The sequence below is a fragment of the Eubalaena glacialis genome, chromosome 10 (genome assembly GCF_028564815.1).
Source record: "Eubalaena glacialis isolate mEubGla1 chromosome 10, mEubGla1.1.hap2.+ XY, whole genome shotgun sequence".
NCBI classification, from domain to species: domain Eukaryota; kingdom Metazoa; phylum Chordata; class Mammalia; order Artiodactyla; family Balaenidae; genus Eubalaena; species Eubalaena glacialis.
This window is the reverse complement of record NC_083725.1, coordinates 49,782,495-49,799,809: the sequence shown is the minus strand read 5'-3', so window position 1 is coordinate 49,799,809 and position 17,315 is coordinate 49,782,495. Positions and strand designations below refer to the sequence as shown.

General features: G+C 43.0%; 1 protein-coding gene across 1 annotated transcript in view; it reads left to right on the top strand.

Moving 5' to 3' along the window:
- The window catches only part of PIWIL4 (piwi like RNA-mediated gene silencing 4), a 40,225-nt gene that overhangs the window by 9,118 nt on the left and 13,792 nt on the right, over positions 1–17,315 (top strand). The window contains exons 5-11 of the mRNA XM_061202689.1: positions 2,108–2,229; positions 4,616–4,696; positions 6,756–6,953; positions 8,789–8,900; positions 13,537–13,660; positions 14,740–14,857; positions 15,379–15,490. Coding sequence (XP_061058672.1) covers positions 2,108–2,229; positions 4,616–4,696; positions 6,756–6,953; positions 8,789–8,900; positions 13,537–13,660; positions 14,740–14,857; positions 15,379–15,490 — 867 coding nt within the window. The remainder of the gene's footprint in view (positions 1–2,107; positions 2,230–4,615; positions 4,697–6,755; positions 6,954–8,788; positions 8,901–13,536; positions 13,661–14,739; positions 14,858–15,378; positions 15,491–17,315) is intronic.

Genomic DNA, 17,315 nt, shown 5'->3' with positions numbered 1-17,315 from the left:
TGATGAAAGGAAAGGTTATTCCCAGCAGGACACTTCAGTGGGAATAGTCATTAATTTATCTCCTGGGCAGGATTTGAATTAATGAAGGGGGAGATGGGGAGGCCCGGAAGGAGCAAAGACACAAAGATAGGAAGCGAAGGGCATAGTTTAGAAACTTCTGGTTGTTCAGGCTTAGCTGGGAAGGATTGCGAGTTGTGGCTCCAAAGGTAGGGAGAACTTTGAATGTCCTGCTGAGGAACAAGAACTGTCCTCCGTGGACCACTGAAGTCTTTGAGGGAGAGGTTCCTTAGAGCTGTGTTAAATTTCAGTGACTCTGATCACATCCTGTTGAATGGCTGACAGAACAAAGTGGGAAGATTAATAAAGTGCCACTGGAATAATCCGGGCAGGCTGTCGAAAGAACTTGAACAAAGGTACAAAGCACTGCAAAGGATAGGGATAAGATCCATGAATTACCCCATTTAATCTTCGTTATCCTGGTCTCACTCCCACGTTAGAGATGGGAAAAGGTCTTAAAGAGTTGCAGTAACTTGCTCCGCATCGTACAGGCTGCAAGAGGCAGAGAACCAGGGTCTGTGCAACTCCACGTCATGTGCTCTTGGGCTCGGTGGTAAATATTGGTATTGGAACAGCTGAAATGGAGTAGAGAAATTGCTGGTGTAGAAGGGCTAAGACTTGCCAACCCGTTAGATAAGTGGATGGAGAGGAGGAAGTGAAAGCACACTCTGAGAGTGAAGCTGTGGGATTCACAACAGGCAGGAAGCAAGGAGGAGTGGTGTTTGGTGGGGGAAGTGCAGGGGGTGCTGATGATTTTGCTCTTTGGTGGCTGTTAGGAACGCGGTTCCTGAATAAAGCTCTGAGTGGGGACCGTCTGCTGCCAGCCACTCATCCCAACATACTTTGTTGGCTTACGCCTTTGTCCTGAGATCCTGGCAGCAGTCTGAGGGCCACTCCCCCATCTCCTGCCCATTAGACTTCTGGATGTTGATAAGCTCTTCCTGCAGCTCGCCACCTCTGACTTCTGTACAGTTTTATCTGAAGCAAGAAACGCCTCAATGAAATATTTCATCCCCTGTGAAAGGACGCATTTCTCTTTGTTTCCCTGAAGTGAACTATCCCTGCCCTGCATTCTTGGTTCAACCTGAAAGCCATTAAAACTACACTTTCACCATGGAAAGTAGGGGTAAAATACATAAATGCCTGCTAATAAACTGACCTCTTCTAATTCCTTACCCTTCTGAAAAACCCTTGATCATAGATTTTTACTGACTGATTTGTCGTTTTTTATTGCAGACATCTATACTGAGCTCTCCCTGATCTGAAGAGCTTTAAATTTAGTTAGGCATCTGGTATAAAGACCTATTCATGCATTCATTATAATTGTTAGAACGTTGTTCCAGATTATAAGAACCCTAGGGATTTCTCTAGACCTTTCAAAAGTTAATAAAATCAGATTTCATGTCTGTTTAAACTTTCACAAGTTAATAAAATCAGATTTCATGTCTGGTTAAACTTTCACCATTTTCTCCTCTCTCTTTCCACATTTACGTTTCCCTCTCGTCTGTTCCCTATCCTTTGCTTTCTTCTTCTCTGTTCCTCTGTTTTTTTGAATGAGCTTTTGAGAGGCTTCCCTCTGAAATCCATGAACCCAGGATGGGCAGGCTTCTGGGCATCCATGAACATCTGAAAATGGGTACATTATATACATTGTTGTTGTATATACATATGTGACATTTTCTTTGGAGAATGTCTGTAACTTTTATCAGACTCTCAAAGTAGGTTGTGATCTGTCTTCCCACCCCCACTCCCCAAAAAGGTCAAGAACCGCTGCTCTGGATTCTCTTTGGATTGAATCTTTGAACCCCGAGGCTGGTTTTGATTCTCTATTAAGAAGTTCGAGAGGAAAGAGATGTGTTGCTTTTCTGGTATTAGCAAAATACAGCGAAAAGAACCTTCCAAACATAATGTAATCATTAGATTATTACATTACTAACACCTGCAGTTTTGTTTTGTTAATGCCTATTAAGTTGTGACGGCTCTAGCATGTCCGCATTCTGTGCACTTGAGGATAATCCGTAGAGTGCATTTTAAGTACTTCTTTTTCCAGGTCATGGAATTGTCAAGTGAAACTCAAAGAGGCGAGACTGTAAAGATGACTATCACTCTGACGAGGGAGCTGCCGGCAAGTTCTCCCGTGTGCATCCAGGTCTTCAGTATCATCTTCAAGAAGTAAAGTGCCTTAAATGTGAATTTAATTTAGGCTAAGGATGCCTGTCATCGTAGAGCCTGGGTATTAAAAGTATTAACCATTTTGTAGGCAGTGTGCCAGCAGCAATGTCATGTTTAGGGAAATTTTCCATATCCTTTCATGTACTTGTGCAGTAATACACACCGCAGTCCATCACGGCCTCCGACTGGCGCCTCTGTTACTACCCAGTATCATCTGTGTTGAGACAAAGGACTCAAGGGTTGTGATGTCTCAGTGGCCGCAGGGCAGGTGCCTCTTCCCTTTTCTTCTTTTTCTGTACCCACACCCAGCCTCCACCGCCAGACTTAAAAGATGCGTGTGTCTGGGTCAGTAAACTGAAGGATTGGTTTTTCTCCTGGCTGATTTATTTTAGGTGTGAAAGGCCATCACCATCTGCTTTCTGCTCTCACTTGCCTCTCAGCCCCCTTTCCTTCCCCATGTGTCCCTGGGGGCAGAAGGAAGGTTGTCACCAAGCTTTTCAGGGTTCTTCAAACTGACCTGAGGATCACTTGCTTCCGTGTCATCTTGGATGTTGGGTGGGACTCGACAAAATGCAGATTCCCTAGCCCCTCACTGGACCTAGTGAATAGAATTTCGTGAGTGGGGCCTGAAAATCCACACTTTTAGCAAGCTTCCCAGATGACACGTGGGAGCACGAAAGCTTGAGAACCACCGTTTTCCCTGCTGTTGGTGTGGATCACTAGGATGACGTGTTAAAAACCTAAGATTTGAGCCCTCCACTCAACAGTGGCCTCTGGACAGGATGAGGACAGGGGAGTTTGGGATTTTGCTGAGTAGGGCACGTAAAGGAACTTTCATCACACAGATAACATTGTTTCCTAATTCTAGTCAGACATCTTGCCGAGCATCTTTAGATCATATCTGGGCCTCAGCTCAGCACTGTAAAATGCTCTTCAGCAGCCAGTCTTGCATGTGCCCCCCTGAGAGGGGACTATTTTAAGTCAGCTGACGTTTGGAAGGTGCTTTGCAGTGACAAAGCTCTCTGTGTGGTGTTAGAGCTTCCTTGATCCTTACTCGAGAGCCCTGAGGCAGGTGTGATTAAAATCCCCGTTTTACAGATAAGGGGACTGAGGCTCAGATGACATTGGATAGCCAAAAATCGTGCAGTTGGAACCCCTGTTTTCGGACTTGAAACTCTCCCATTTCCCCCATGCATGGGGCAGCCTCAGATCAGTGATGTGTCACGTTACAAAGGTGACCAGGATTAGTTGCTGAAGAGGCAACCTTGTCATTTGGTAGCACTGGGAAGCCTGAATAGCCTCATTAGAAACAGCCTCCCTGGGAATGTAAATTGGTGCAGCCGCTATGGAGAACAGTATGGAGGTTCCTTAAAAAACTAAAAATAGAATTACCATATGACCCAGCAATCCTACTCCTGGGTATATATACGTGGAGAAAACTCTAATTCGAAAAGAGACATGCACCCCAATGTTCATAGCAGCACTATTTATAATAGCCAAGACATGGAAGCAACCTAAATGTCCATTGAGAGATGAATGGATAAAGATGTGGTATATATATACAATGGAGTACTACTCAGCCATAAAAAAGAATGAAATAATGCCATCTGCAGCAATATGGATGGACCTAGAGATGATCATACTCAGTGAAGTAAGCCAGGCAGAGAGAGACAAATATCATACGATATTGCTTTTATGTGGAATCTAAAGAAATGATACAAATGAACTTATTTACAAAACAGAAATAGACCCACAGACATAGGAAACAAATTTATGGTTACCAAAGGGGATGCGGGGGGAGAGATAAATTAGGAGTTTGGGATTAACATATACACACTACTATATGTAAAATAAACAACAAGGACCTACTGTATGGCACAGGGAACTCTATTCAATATCTTGTAATAACCTATAATAGAAAAGAATCTGAAAAAGAATAGATATAACTGAATCACTTTGTTGTACACCTGAAACTAACACAACATTGTAAATTAACTATACAAAAAATAAAAAAGAAAGAAAAAGAAGAGAAACAGCCTCTTCATCTCAAAATAAGAAAGAGGCCAGAAGAGCCTGTGGACATGGCTTTTCTCACCTCACCCATACCAACCAGAATGTTACAATCACAGTCATAACTGGAAAGTGACCACCTACTTATTGCAGTTAAGCCCAGAAAGATAGAACTAATTTCAATTGTGTCATTCCCAGATATGAAGTGATAGTTCTTGTATATACACTCATATGTATATTTAGCAGCTAAACCTCCAGTATTATAACAATAAGAGTTCTGGACTTTTCTACTATTTTTCTTTCAGCATGCGTACAAACTTGGAAGTATACTGTTATCAACGGTTGTTTAACAGATTTTAAAAATATATACTTGCAGGATCTTAAAAAAGTTGTCCATGTACCAAATTGGACGGAACTTCTATAAGCCTTCGGAGCCAGTGGAAATTCCCCGGCACAAGTAGGTTTATTTATGTTTTCTGTTACTCTGAAATTGTTATAATGTGAACAGCATAATTTATGATGCAATATTATACCGTTATGCCTCCTATGAGAGATTCTGTGGTATGAAAAGTAATGGATTTTTTAAAATTTCAAGTTCTTTATAGAATGGTGAATGTCAGAAGCTAGCAGCCTGTTTTCTTATATTAGTGTGCTAGGTCATTATCATAAATCCTAGAAGGAATTCGGAAACTGAGTTTTCTGTGTATGACAAGTCGTAATGAGAGCAGAATAAGCTCTATTACGTTATACCACGTAGCTGGGGCTCTGTTTTGTTGCTGATAGAATGTTAACACAGCCAGGGTGGTTGATTGGAAATTATTGGGTAAGCAGATGTCAGACATACACACCGGCTAAGCTGCCCTAGTGAACTGTTAGGAACACTTGCAGAATTTTTACCCTAAACTGGGAGGTAGATGCTGCAGGGAATGTGATCGGCTGTGTCTTGAACTGGTTGTTACTCAGCTCTCCAAGATAAGTAGCTGTGCCAAAGACAGAGGCAGCCAGTAACCCAAAGACAGACACAAAACAAACGGAGAAGTTCGGACGGTCCCTGCCTTACAATATTTCGACTTTATGATGATGTGCAAGCCATGCACATTCAGTAGAAACCATACCTCAAATTGTGAACTTTGACCTTTTCCCGGGCTAGCGGATGTGGAGATGATACTTGCTGGTGAGGCTGGGCGGCGGCAGCCACGGCTCCCAGGCAGCCACCCGATCACGAGGGTAAACGACCGACACACTTACAACCCTGCTGGACCCGCACAGTCATTCTCTTTTTCACTTTCAGTACAGTATCCAATAAATGACACGAGATATTCAACACTTTCTGATAAAATAGGCTTTGTGTTTGATAATTTTGCGCAACTGTCAGCTAAAGGAAGTGTTCTGAGCACGTTTAAGGTTGGCTAGGCTATGATGTTCGGTAGGTTAGGTGTATTAAATGCATTTTCGACTGAGGATATTTTCAACTTATGATGGGTTTATCAAGATGAAAACCCATCATAAGTTGAGGGAGATCTGTACAGAAAAGATAGAAAGTGGAGGCTGGGTGTTTGGCTTCTGCCGGGTAGAGGAAAAGGGCAGGGTTTCTGTATGTTAATTCAGTGTGTCAGAGTGGTCTGTCTAAAGCATGCTATTCATTCACCCCTGTCACTTATCTCTCCCCCTGGATTAGAAATCCTCGTGGGCCCAGTGTTGTGCTGAGCTAGAGCTGGTCCTCGTGCATATGCTTGGCCTGAAAGCTGGCATGAGTATCACAGCGAATGAAGTCCACAAAGTATAAACTGAAATGAGTTTTTAAAAATATTTGTCTATTCTTTCATGCCATTTCCATAACGTTTACTTATTGAAGACTTCAGACTATGATATTTATAAATGTGGAAAGGGGATGTAGCCACTGCTACAGTTTCCCTTGTATGTCTGTACGTGATATCACTTAGATTATTTCTTAATCTCATTATTAAGTGTAGTCATTGTCTTCACCGTTGAGTCAGTGTGCTTTTCTGAACCTAGATGTTTTCATGCTGGGATGGATCCCCCCATAAACATTTTAATCCTACAGCTGTACTCTCAGCCAGAGGTGATTTTGCTCCCCAGGGGACATTTGGCAATGTCTGGAGATATTTTTGGTGGTCACAGTTTGGGGGCTGATACTGGCATTTAGTGGGTGGAGGCCAAGGGTATTGCTAAACATCCTGCAATGCACACGACAGCCCCTGACAAAGAATTATCCAGTCCAAATGTCAGTAGTATCAAGGTCAAAGAATGCAGCTCTACAGGAATGTATTTTATCCTAAATATATGTTTAAAGACACTCCAGCTGGAAATAACTGAAGTGTTAAGTCAGTCACTGAAAGAAATCAGATTAAAGAAAAACTGTTTCATAAAATCTAGAGAATTGGAATGTAAAGTCGCCATTTTAAAATGTTTATTGTTTTCCTGATACAACATTTAAAACATTTAAAAAATTTTTTATTTATTAAAAATTTTTTATTTATTTATTTTTTTTGAAGATTGTCCCTTTGGCCTGGGTTTGCCATTTCTGTGTCGCATTTTGAAAGCAAGCTCCTGTTTGGTGCTGACGTGAGTTATAAAATACTCAGGAATGAGACTGTCCTAGAATTCATGACGGATCTCTGCCACAAAACTGGCATGTCCTGCTATACCCAGACGTGTGAGAAACAGCTGATTGGGCTCATTGTCCTTACCAGGTAAAAGCCTGCATTTAAATTGACTTTTCTCTAGAAAATGCATTATGTGTGCCACGTGGGAACAGGGCAATGGCCTGATCCCAGATCTGATCAGTCCACTCACCTGTTATAGACCTGAGCGTTCTCAATTGTCTAGAGTGCAGGCTTCCTCTAGGGGTGTGCTTGGTGGTCCACAGTCTGACCTGGTCCTTCCTTACCTCCTGCTGTACCCTCTCCCCTAACCTCCAGTGGTCTGCATTTTGCTGCTCCAGCCCCTCTGCCTGGTTCCCCCACCCCTATCTCTACCTTTTAGATTTCTGCTCCCACAAAGTCCAGCTCAAACATTACTGCTTTTCTGAAGCTTCCACCTTCCGTCCATTCAGTTGGAATTATTCAGTTCCCGCCCCTGTGCTGCTCCCCAAACCCAGTGCTCTTTCTTTCTTTTTCTTTCTTCCTTCCTTCCTTCCTTCCTTCCTTCCTTTCTTTCTTTTCTTTCTTTTCTTTTCTTTCTTTCTTGTTTTGGCCACACCACGCGGCTTGTAGGATCTTAGTTCCCTGACCAGGGATTTGAACCCGCGCCCTCGGCAATGGAGGCTCGGAGTCCTAACCACTGGACCGCCAGGCAATTCCCAAAGTCCAGTGTTTGTAAGCCACCTCTTTAGAGCCATTTTATTTCATTTTATTATATCACAGTGTAAACAAGCAGGACCCTATGGGGCCTTCCCAGGCAGACCTCTGCCCCATATCCTCTTTTTTAGCTCCACTCTGAAGTACCCAAATAACAGTATCTGATGCACGTTTCCTTCACCACGACCCGATATGTCAGTAGACTGGCTTTACTGCGCGTGGGCGAGCAGACCCAAGTTTGATTCAGTAACAACAGGACAGAACGTCAGGTCCGTGTCTCATCTCTGCTATAAGATTATGAGGCCGTTAAGGCTGAGACCTTCCAAGTCTCTAGGTTTGTCTGTGTATACATTTGTCATCAATGCGCATTTAAACTGAATGAGCCATGGGCAGTTAGGTGACTTCGTGAGGACCAAAAAGCCCCGCCTATGCTGTTGCTAGTCCGTGGACACTTCTTTTACAGGACCCACTAGTCTTCTCCTAGTCTGTCTTGGCATTTCCACTTGAAGTTGTTTTTCTGGGTTACAGAGTAGAGAGGTGGTGCAGGTTGAATTCCACGCCGCCCCCTTATCCTCCTGTCATGATCTTCATGGATTAAGTTATCACACTATTTCAAAGTCGCCTTGCAAGGTACCCAGAGCCCAGAAGAAACCTGACAAGGAGGTTTCCGTCCCAAGGCTGCGGTGGCATGAGAGAATGTTCCAGGCCACACGGTACCTGATGAAGGGGAGAAAGAGCTTAGAAAGATCGTAGCCGACCTGCTTTGCAGTTTTGCCCAGGGCCAGCCCTAGATGGGAGATGAAGCAGGCTTCCAGAATTGGGTGGTCCATCAGCCTGCTTGGGGTGCTTTTTATCAGAAACACTAGTTGGGAGTTCCAAAAATCTTAGTGGCACCAGAAGCTGATGGGAAAGTTTTGAGCCATGCTTCAGCCTTTGAACATTTAAGAATGATTTACCTGAAGTGGCAGTGTATCTCAGTGAGAAAAGCACGTGGTGGTCTAATGACTCTCCCACCGGTAGAGGTCCTCCTGTGAACAGAAGACTTAATTAATGCTCTTCTCAGATAAGAGCTGATCTTTTTTTTTTTTTAAAGTGGCTATTCTTGAGTTATTATCTTTCATAATTTCTGAAATTCTTGAAAATAATACTTTGAATTAAAAGTATAGTGAAAGAGCCACTTACCTTGTAGGATTTGGGAAAAGAACTTAAAGATTTCTTGCCTTTACCAGATACAATAACAAAACCTATCGCATCGATGACATTGACTGGTCAGTGAAGCCCACGCACACCTTCCAGAAGCGGGATGGCACTGAGATCACCTATGTGGATTACTATAAGCAGGTGGGACTTGTCTTCCTTCATCCTCATCTCCCTTCTGCTTAGCTCAGAGGAGGGTCCCTGTTCCTTTCCAGTCCAACAAGTCCCCCAGTCTGTCGGGCTGAGTCTGCCTCTGACATAATTTTCTGACCTGTCCCTTCCCCTCCATCTCCACCGTTCCTGGATTGGCTCAGACCCTCATCCTGTCTCCTGTGGTCCTTCCTGTAGTCTGAGTTACCTCCTTCAAAGCATATCTGATAATGTCACTTCCCCGCTTAAAATACTCCCATGGCTCTCTGTTGCTTTAGAAGTCAGATCTAAGCTCCTGGGCAGAATTCTGCAGGTCCTTTATGATCTGGCCACTCCCTGCCTCATGAGCCTCATCACTTACCATCCCCTGTTTCCTTCTTGGGTTCTGCTGTGCCCACCATTCATGGTTCCTCGAGTCAGTTACCCCCCTATGCATTTTCACACATGTTGCTTCCTCTTCCTTGATGCCCACTCATAGCCAGCCGGTCACCGAACACCCTTCAGTACTCAGCTCAGCAGTCAACTCTTAAGGGAGCCCTAGGACGCTCTCCCCCGGGTCCCCTCCCTGCACTTAGCTGCAGCCAACTATCACAGGCAGGACATGAATGGTCTGACTCCCCTCCTCAACGCTGAGCTCTTGATTTCTGGATGCCCAGGGTAGCATTTAGTAGGTACGCAAACATTTATTGATGGAATCTCCTGCTGACTCTGGGAGCTTGATTCACAGTGATGACAATTTCCGCATCCCCACCATCCAACTTCAGTTCCTTTCAGAGGTGCCTTCTCTTTAATGTGCAGTCGTATTTCAGTCTCCAAAATCTCACCGTTTTAAAAACAAAAACAAACAGAAAGCAAAAACCCTGCCTTCACCTTTCTACACCTTCCGGAAAAGCGATCTCTTTTTCCTCCTTAGCTCATTTCTTTAGAAGGTTGTCTAAACTAGCTCCAAGTGCCTCTTCAGTTCTTCCTTCCTGAAGCCTCAGCAGTCTGGTACCCGGTTCTGCCGCTATGGAAGTAGCTCTCCAATGTCAAATTCAGCTACTGTTCTTATTCGGAGGGGCTTTTGGTGGCTTTGGACACTAGTAACCACTCCCACTGAGCTGAACTCCTCTTCCTTGGGCCCTCCGCACATCCCTGGTGGTTCTCTGCTAGGTTTCAGGTGGTTCTTTCTCAGCCTCTTTTGACATCTTCCTTCTTCATTTCCCCCAGACATTAAATGCTATTATTCACCATGGTCCCCTTGCAGAGGATCTTTTCTTCATATTTTGAGATTGCTCAAATATGGTATTTTTGCCTTGCCCTCATTCCTAAATTATATCCTCATCTCCGTTTCAGACTGTATTTGCATGAATATCCTGCAGGCATCTCACACTAACATAATTCAAGCTGAATTCATTGTCTTTCCCACTCCCCTCTCTCCTTGGGAACTCTGCTTCTCAGGAAGACATTTTGCGTCCTTCCTCATCTTTACCGTCACCTCCTCGTTCAGTTGTCACCAAGATGAGTTCTGCCTCCGTTATCCTTGAATTCTCCCTGGACCCTGTCCCTTCCTCAGCCCTGTTACCACTGCATTAGTGCAGAACCTCTCACGGATTTCCATCTGGGGGATTTCTGTCCCCTTTTATGATCTCCTTGCCCCAGCCCTCTCTTCACTGGGATCCATCACCCTCATGGCCTCCAGAGAGAGCTTTCTGAAATGCTGCCCGGAAATGTGGTGAAGAGCATAAGCTCTGGAGTAAGGTGTCCCGGTACTGGCTGTGTAACCTTCGGCGAATCATGAAATGTGGAATGTTGTCTCTAAAGGGAGTCATCTGCCTGCCTTCATGGTGCTGTGTAAGCGCTGAATAGTCCACGCAGAGCTTTTAGTCCGGTTCCTGCAGGTGATGAGCACTGGGTAATAGCCTTCCCTTCTTCAACTGTAGCATCACACAGTTTGACCTCATCTCCCACGGCACTCCCACCATGCACCCCATGCTGCCATCACCGCAGTCTACTTGCTGTCACTCAACCTGCGCTCATGTTCAAGAGACATTGGCATAAAGCCTCACTGTACCTTTCCTCTTCAAGGTCAAATGTCATCTCGTTAGTGGAGTCCTCTCTGACTTTGCTCCCTGTCACACTCACAGAAGAGCTAGCTGTTCTCTTCCCTGAGCACTTGTAGAACATTCCACATTGCTTCTAGAACACGTCTTCCTTATAGAACACGGATGGCATTTGACATTTGGCAAAGCATCTTGTGCAGAAAATGTGCTCCATAAGTGTTCGTTTATCAAACACAAAGTTTGTTAAACATTTGGTTTTTTTTTTTCTGCACAGTTAAATTCATTTTTCTTTGATGTATTTTAGGACCCGTGACATTTTGAAAAGGGAATCATGATAAAAATCCCACTCACTTTCCTGTGTAATGAGTTGTGGTTCGCTGCATATACATTGTAATTAGGGAGAAAAAGAAAGAAAATGGTGCCAATTTCTAGAATGTCCTCCTCTCTGTCCTAGGAAAGGAATGCTAAATTATTATGCAGTCAACTTTCAAAGTGGAAGACATCTTGATATTGACCTTTATATTTCTCTATTTTATCTTATCATGAAAAGATATTTTCAAACGCTAAGAAAATTGGGGTACGGGAGAGAGTAAAGTTCAGCTGATGACACAGCTTAGTGGGTAGAATTCCTGGCCATGCTCCAGGTAAATGGAATATCCTCTTCCTGGAACATGTCCCAGTTTTGCTTGAGCCGTTCCTGGAACTTGTAATACTCCCAGGTTTTCTTCAAAGTTCTCTCTTGGATTCTACCTCCTTCACGAAGCCTTCCCTGATTTACCAGCCAAAATTGTTTTCACTATCACCCTGTTCCCTACTCCTTGCGAGGGACCCAGTCCTGAGTGGTGTAACAAGCAGAGGTTCCCAAGTCTTAAGAGATGAATCCTGGCTGTGCTAATGTACAGTTACGGGACCTTGGGAAAGTTATTTAATTTCTGATGCTGTTTCCTCATCAGTGAAGGGGATGATGATAGTATTTGACTCATAGTGGTTAAGATTAATGGAGGAAATGAATTAATTTACCAAAAAGAAATAGACTCACAAACATAGAAAACAAACTTACAGTCACCAAAGGGGAAAGGGTGGGGGATAAATGAGGAGTTTGGGATTAACATATACACACTACTATATATAAAATAGATAAACAACAAGGACCTATTGTATAGCACAGGGAACTATACTCAATATTTTGTAGCAACCTATAATGGAAAAGAATCTGAAAGAGAATACATATGCGCGTGTGTGTGTGTGTGTGTGTTTAACTATCACTTTGCTGTACACCAGAAACTAACACAACATTGTAAATCAACTACACTTCAATTAAAAAAAAAACATAGTACACATAGTACACATCCATTAAAAAAAGACAATGAGGAAAAATATAAGTGCTTAGCATACATTATTTGTGCTACTGGTCTACCTTGCTTTGTAGATAATGTAGTTATGTGTAAACGTAGGAACTGTGCCTCTTTTATCTTTGTATCCCCCGCTGTTCCTGGAATATAGCAAGCACGAGTTGTGAATTAATGAAGTCACGTATAAAAACTCTCTGCGAAGGCTTCTCCAAGCTTTTCAGCCATAGCATTGTTGCAATGATCACGTTTCCTGAATTGTTTTTAATGACTTAAAGTCCTTACTGAATAGAGAAGCACTCACTGCTGGCTTCCTTAATTATAATTATTGATGTCAGCGTCATATAGTCCCCAGGCAGTTGGTAAATTATAATTCCAGTTGTTCTGTCATCAGTATTGAGTAAATTATACTGGGAATGAGTTTTCATTGGAAACTTAGCCGTTGGAAGGTAAATGAACTCGTGGCAAGGTGAGAATGTTGAAATTCAAGTTTACAAAGGGAAAGGGGGTGGGGTAGGAACTAATGATTGCTGAGGACTCATTATAAACCAGACAGCATGCTAGTGGTTTACATGAGACACCTCTGAGCTACCGTTCTCCTCGTGTCATAGATGAGGAAAGGTAAGTAACTTCCCCAGTGTCACAGTTCACGTAAGTATTGATAGAAGAGCTGGGGATCAGATTTACATTTGTCGGCGTTCAGAGCTGTTTCCCTATAACATCATACTATCCTGGGAATGAAGGACAGTTGTGCCCTTTTGGGAAATCTGAGATTGACTCAATATAACCCTTGCCTCCAGCTTGTGTATAGGTAGTTTCAAAATGAACACAGGTGCTTAGAGCCAGTTAGTTACGCATGGGGCAGTCTGCCTCAGTCTCCAACGGCAGAAATGCTGCAATGGGGTCATGGCATTATGGATGGAGCCAGCTGAAGGCTATTCTGTCTCTGGATGAAACTCAGAAGAGAGCAAGGAAATGAATGAAAAAAAACAAACAAACAGTATTGCCTTATAAAAGATAATAAAATCATGAAACTGACCCTGAGATATAAGAGATAGGTCCTAGGAAGGAAGTAGAAATGAGTAGGTAACCATAGGGATTAGTAGGAACGTTTTTTCCTCTACTGAAAAGATTTGCTTATCTATTCATTTGGGGATTACCTTGTTGCTCATAAGCAAGGATGCTCGTTTTACAGTGTTTCCATGTTCACTTTTCCCTCATTAATCTTGCACCCTACAGCAATATGATATTACCTTATCTGACCTAAACCAGCCCGTGCTTGTTAGTCTGTTGAAAAACAAGAGAAATGATGACGCTGACGTTCGGATGGCCCACCTGATCCCCGAGCTCTGCTATCTAACAGGTGATGTTTATGTTCTATACTCCGTCAGGCTCTCAGTCACAGATTCCTGATACTTTGTAGTGGGTAGAACCTCCTTAAGTTAGCTGAGTGCCAGAGCACTAATTTAACCCATGGAGGATGACCCTTAAGTTATTTATTTGATCATAGAGGAAGTGGAAGGGTAGAGTGCTCTTTGGAAATTGCTCAGCACAGTGAAAGCTATCTATTTCCTTTATCTTGTGCATTCTATTTGTTAATTTGATGTTAAAATGGTCCCCAGATATTTTCCTAAAACCAAGCTGTTCTTCCCCATTTTTTGAACTTCACTAGGCTAAGAAACCACATGATTTAATTTTCTTCAGGTATATTCTTTGAGTGGTGCCAAAATGCTCCTTATTTGCTTTTTGCATAAGTTTCCAGAAGGTAATCTTTGCTCTATAGTAGGATCTGAATAACTGTCTCAGGTACTTTTAATCATGTTCATCTGATTACCAGGGTGAGACTAAGGGTGGACTTTCTACTTTTTACACTTTGTATTGCTTGAATCAGTTATGATGTGTATGTATTTCTTTTGTGATTAGAAAAGTTAATAAGGACATCATCCTTGCAGGGAGGGATGCCCATTCTTAGTGGTACTATGACATCCCAGGTCTGCACAGTCCCCATGGTGGCCTCTAGCCACACGTGGTCACTGAGCACTTGACACATGACTAGTGCGACTGAGGGGCTGGATGGGGAAGTGCTGTAAGTGTCAAATACAGACTGGATGCCTAAGACGTAGTATGAAAAGAAAAGGGAAGCCACCTCATTAACAGATTTTTCATATTGGCTGCATGTTGAAATGATAATATTTTGGATATATTGAGTTAAATAATATATACTATTTGAATAACTGCATCTGTTTCTTTTTGGCTTTTTTTTAATGTGGCTACTAGAAAATTTTAAATGACATGTGGCTTGCATTGCTGTCAGATGGTGCTATCCAGACAGTGAATCTGATTCAGTTTAAGTGAAAACTTTTATTACCCTGTGTCTGAGATGGGCTGGGGTTACATCAAGCACTGTTCATTTTTCACTTTGCTTTCATTCACGTTGAATAGGGCTGCCTGGCCAGGCAACATCTGATTTCCAGTTGATGAAGGCTGTGGCTGAAGAAACGCGTCTCAGTCCTTTGGGAAGGCAGCAGCGCCTGGCCAGGCTCGCAGATGATATCCAGAGGTACAGGGACATCTCCACATCCAGACGCTTCACAATATCTCTTTAGTGATAAGTTTGTTATCAGGAATAATATCTCACCTTTATTGAGCACTTAACATGTGCCAGGCAGTGTGGTAGCACTGTCCGTGTATTGTCGTGTTTAGTTTTTACATCAGCCCTATGAAGTAGTTAATTAGTCCTACCTTTTGCCAATAAGGAAACCATGGCTTTAAAAGATTTCAGAGTTTGCTCAAGGTCACATGTTATTAAATGTCAGCACTCGGAGTTGAAGTCTGCTCTGTCTGGCTCGAAGTCCCATTTTGCTAACCAGTGAACCACGCTGGGAGCCTTTCCATCCCTGCGTGTCCCCCATGGGTGCAGTCTTCCTGTAATTCTCTTGAGCAGGGAAAAAAATGGTGAGTAGAAATAGAAGTCAGGAACCCTAAAAAAATCAGTCTGAATAATTAAGTTGTAATTTTATCTCTAATGATTAAAATTCTTTAGAAAGTAAGCCCTTTAATGATTTAAAACTCTGTCAACAGAAACAAGGATGCTCGTTTTGAGCTGGAGACCTGGGGCCTGCATTTTGGATGCCAGATGTCTCTGACTGGCCGGGTTGTGCCTTCAGAAAAAATAATAATACAAGACCACATAGTAAGTGCAGTGATTTTATTTTCATTTAAAAGTGTTTTCTTGAATGTGTGTCAGTTTGATCATATGCCAGAATGACTAGTGGGCTTATAATAGAATATTCATTTGGTTTCTCCATGGCCATGTCCCTGCCCTTCCTTTGTTCTAAACCCCCAGGTCCCTCTGTTTTCCTTTTTAATCCGAGTGTACTTTTGAAAGGCTTAGCGGCACCCAGCGGACATAATTTAGGTTAGTCAGTGTGATGTGGTGTCACATTTAAAGATGCGTTAGAAAATGGTGTTTCAAGCCATTGCAATCAAAACATGCCAACCTGTTATTGCATGCTGTAGTACTCTTACATCACTTAAAAAAAAAATCTATGGTACCTGAGAAAATTCTTTTAACTGCTGAAGATTAATTCCAATAGACTATATTTCCTGGTACCTGAGTTCTTTTTTTTTCCCCAAAGTAAAATGCTGCTCAGTTGGCATAAACATGAAGAAATTTGCACAGAGCCCATCCCAGCCACGGCATTTAGGCAGAGAGGCATTCTGAAACCTGGAGAGACAAATCATTGCTTCTTTGGGGCTTCCATTTAAAAATGAACCTATTTTATGCAAAAATTGCACATTCTCTTTCTACGTTTCCCCTCTGTTTTGCCCATTTTTAAAGCCAATTACATTTCATTTTTAAAGGCACTCTTCTTGCCTTTATTTGATATAATAAGTAAGCCAACATGTCAAAACTAATGACTGAGCAAACGAATGTTTTTTTGTTGGCAGAATGGAGATTTTTCTCATCATTTCTTTTTGATAATCTATCCAAACAACCGAAACCCTTATTAGAGAAACTGAAGAAAAACTGCTTTAAAAGCAGAACAAAACAAAACTTTGTCAAGTCCTAAAATACAGACCCCCATTAAGATCTTGTTCAGGAGTCGGTAAAGAGAAGCTCGGTTTCAGTTCCACATGTGAAGTGAGATGGGAAATATTTAAAATGGTCTGTCTCATCATCTCTAGGTAAAGTCATATTTGCCAGAGCTTTGTTTGCAGTTTTTGGCCTGGAAACAGGTCTCTATAGGAGAAGGGGCACTAAAGTGGAGAACCTGCCCCCTAGAGGCGATGGTGGGTGGGCTAGAGGTGGCTGTGTCCTCGACTTCTCAGCTGATCCTGCTTTCTGGAAATTGGGTTCGAGGAACTGAATACACTAAAGGTTCACAGGCTTCAGAGTGGGCCGTGGCCATTTGTCCTGGGCCCCCTGCCAGCCCACAACAGGTAGGAGTGTAGGTGAGAGAGCTGTGGCTCTCCTCACACTGGCTGTAAAGGGAAGGAACGAATCCTAGCTCCAGACAGAAGCCTTTATGGAGGCCTAGCCCTTCCCCTTCATTCTCAGGCTAAGGTCGCTTCCTGAAGCTGAGCCCCTGCCTGGCCACCGTGAGATTGGCTGGGGCCTGGAAGTCAGAGTGCTTGGTGGAAAGGACCCTGGTTGCAAAAGATAGGAGCAGTATTCTAAACCTTCAGTGCCACCAGCTGGCTCCATAACCCTTTTCAGCCATATCTTTGGAACCTGTAAAACAAGGGGATTGCAATGCTTCTTAAACGGTAATGTGCAGATGAATCACTGGGGAACTTGTTAACATGCAGATTCTGATTCAGTGGGTCTGGGGTGGGGCCCAGGACTCTGCATTTCTAACGAGCTCTCAGGAGATAGCCATGCTGCTACAAGACAACACTTTAAGTAGCAAGAGATTAGATTGCAGTGGTTTTTAAAATTCTAACAGTGACTCTTCCTGGTTTACCACACCAAGGACATTTCCATTTGATTCCAGTCCGTGGATATAAACAGAAGG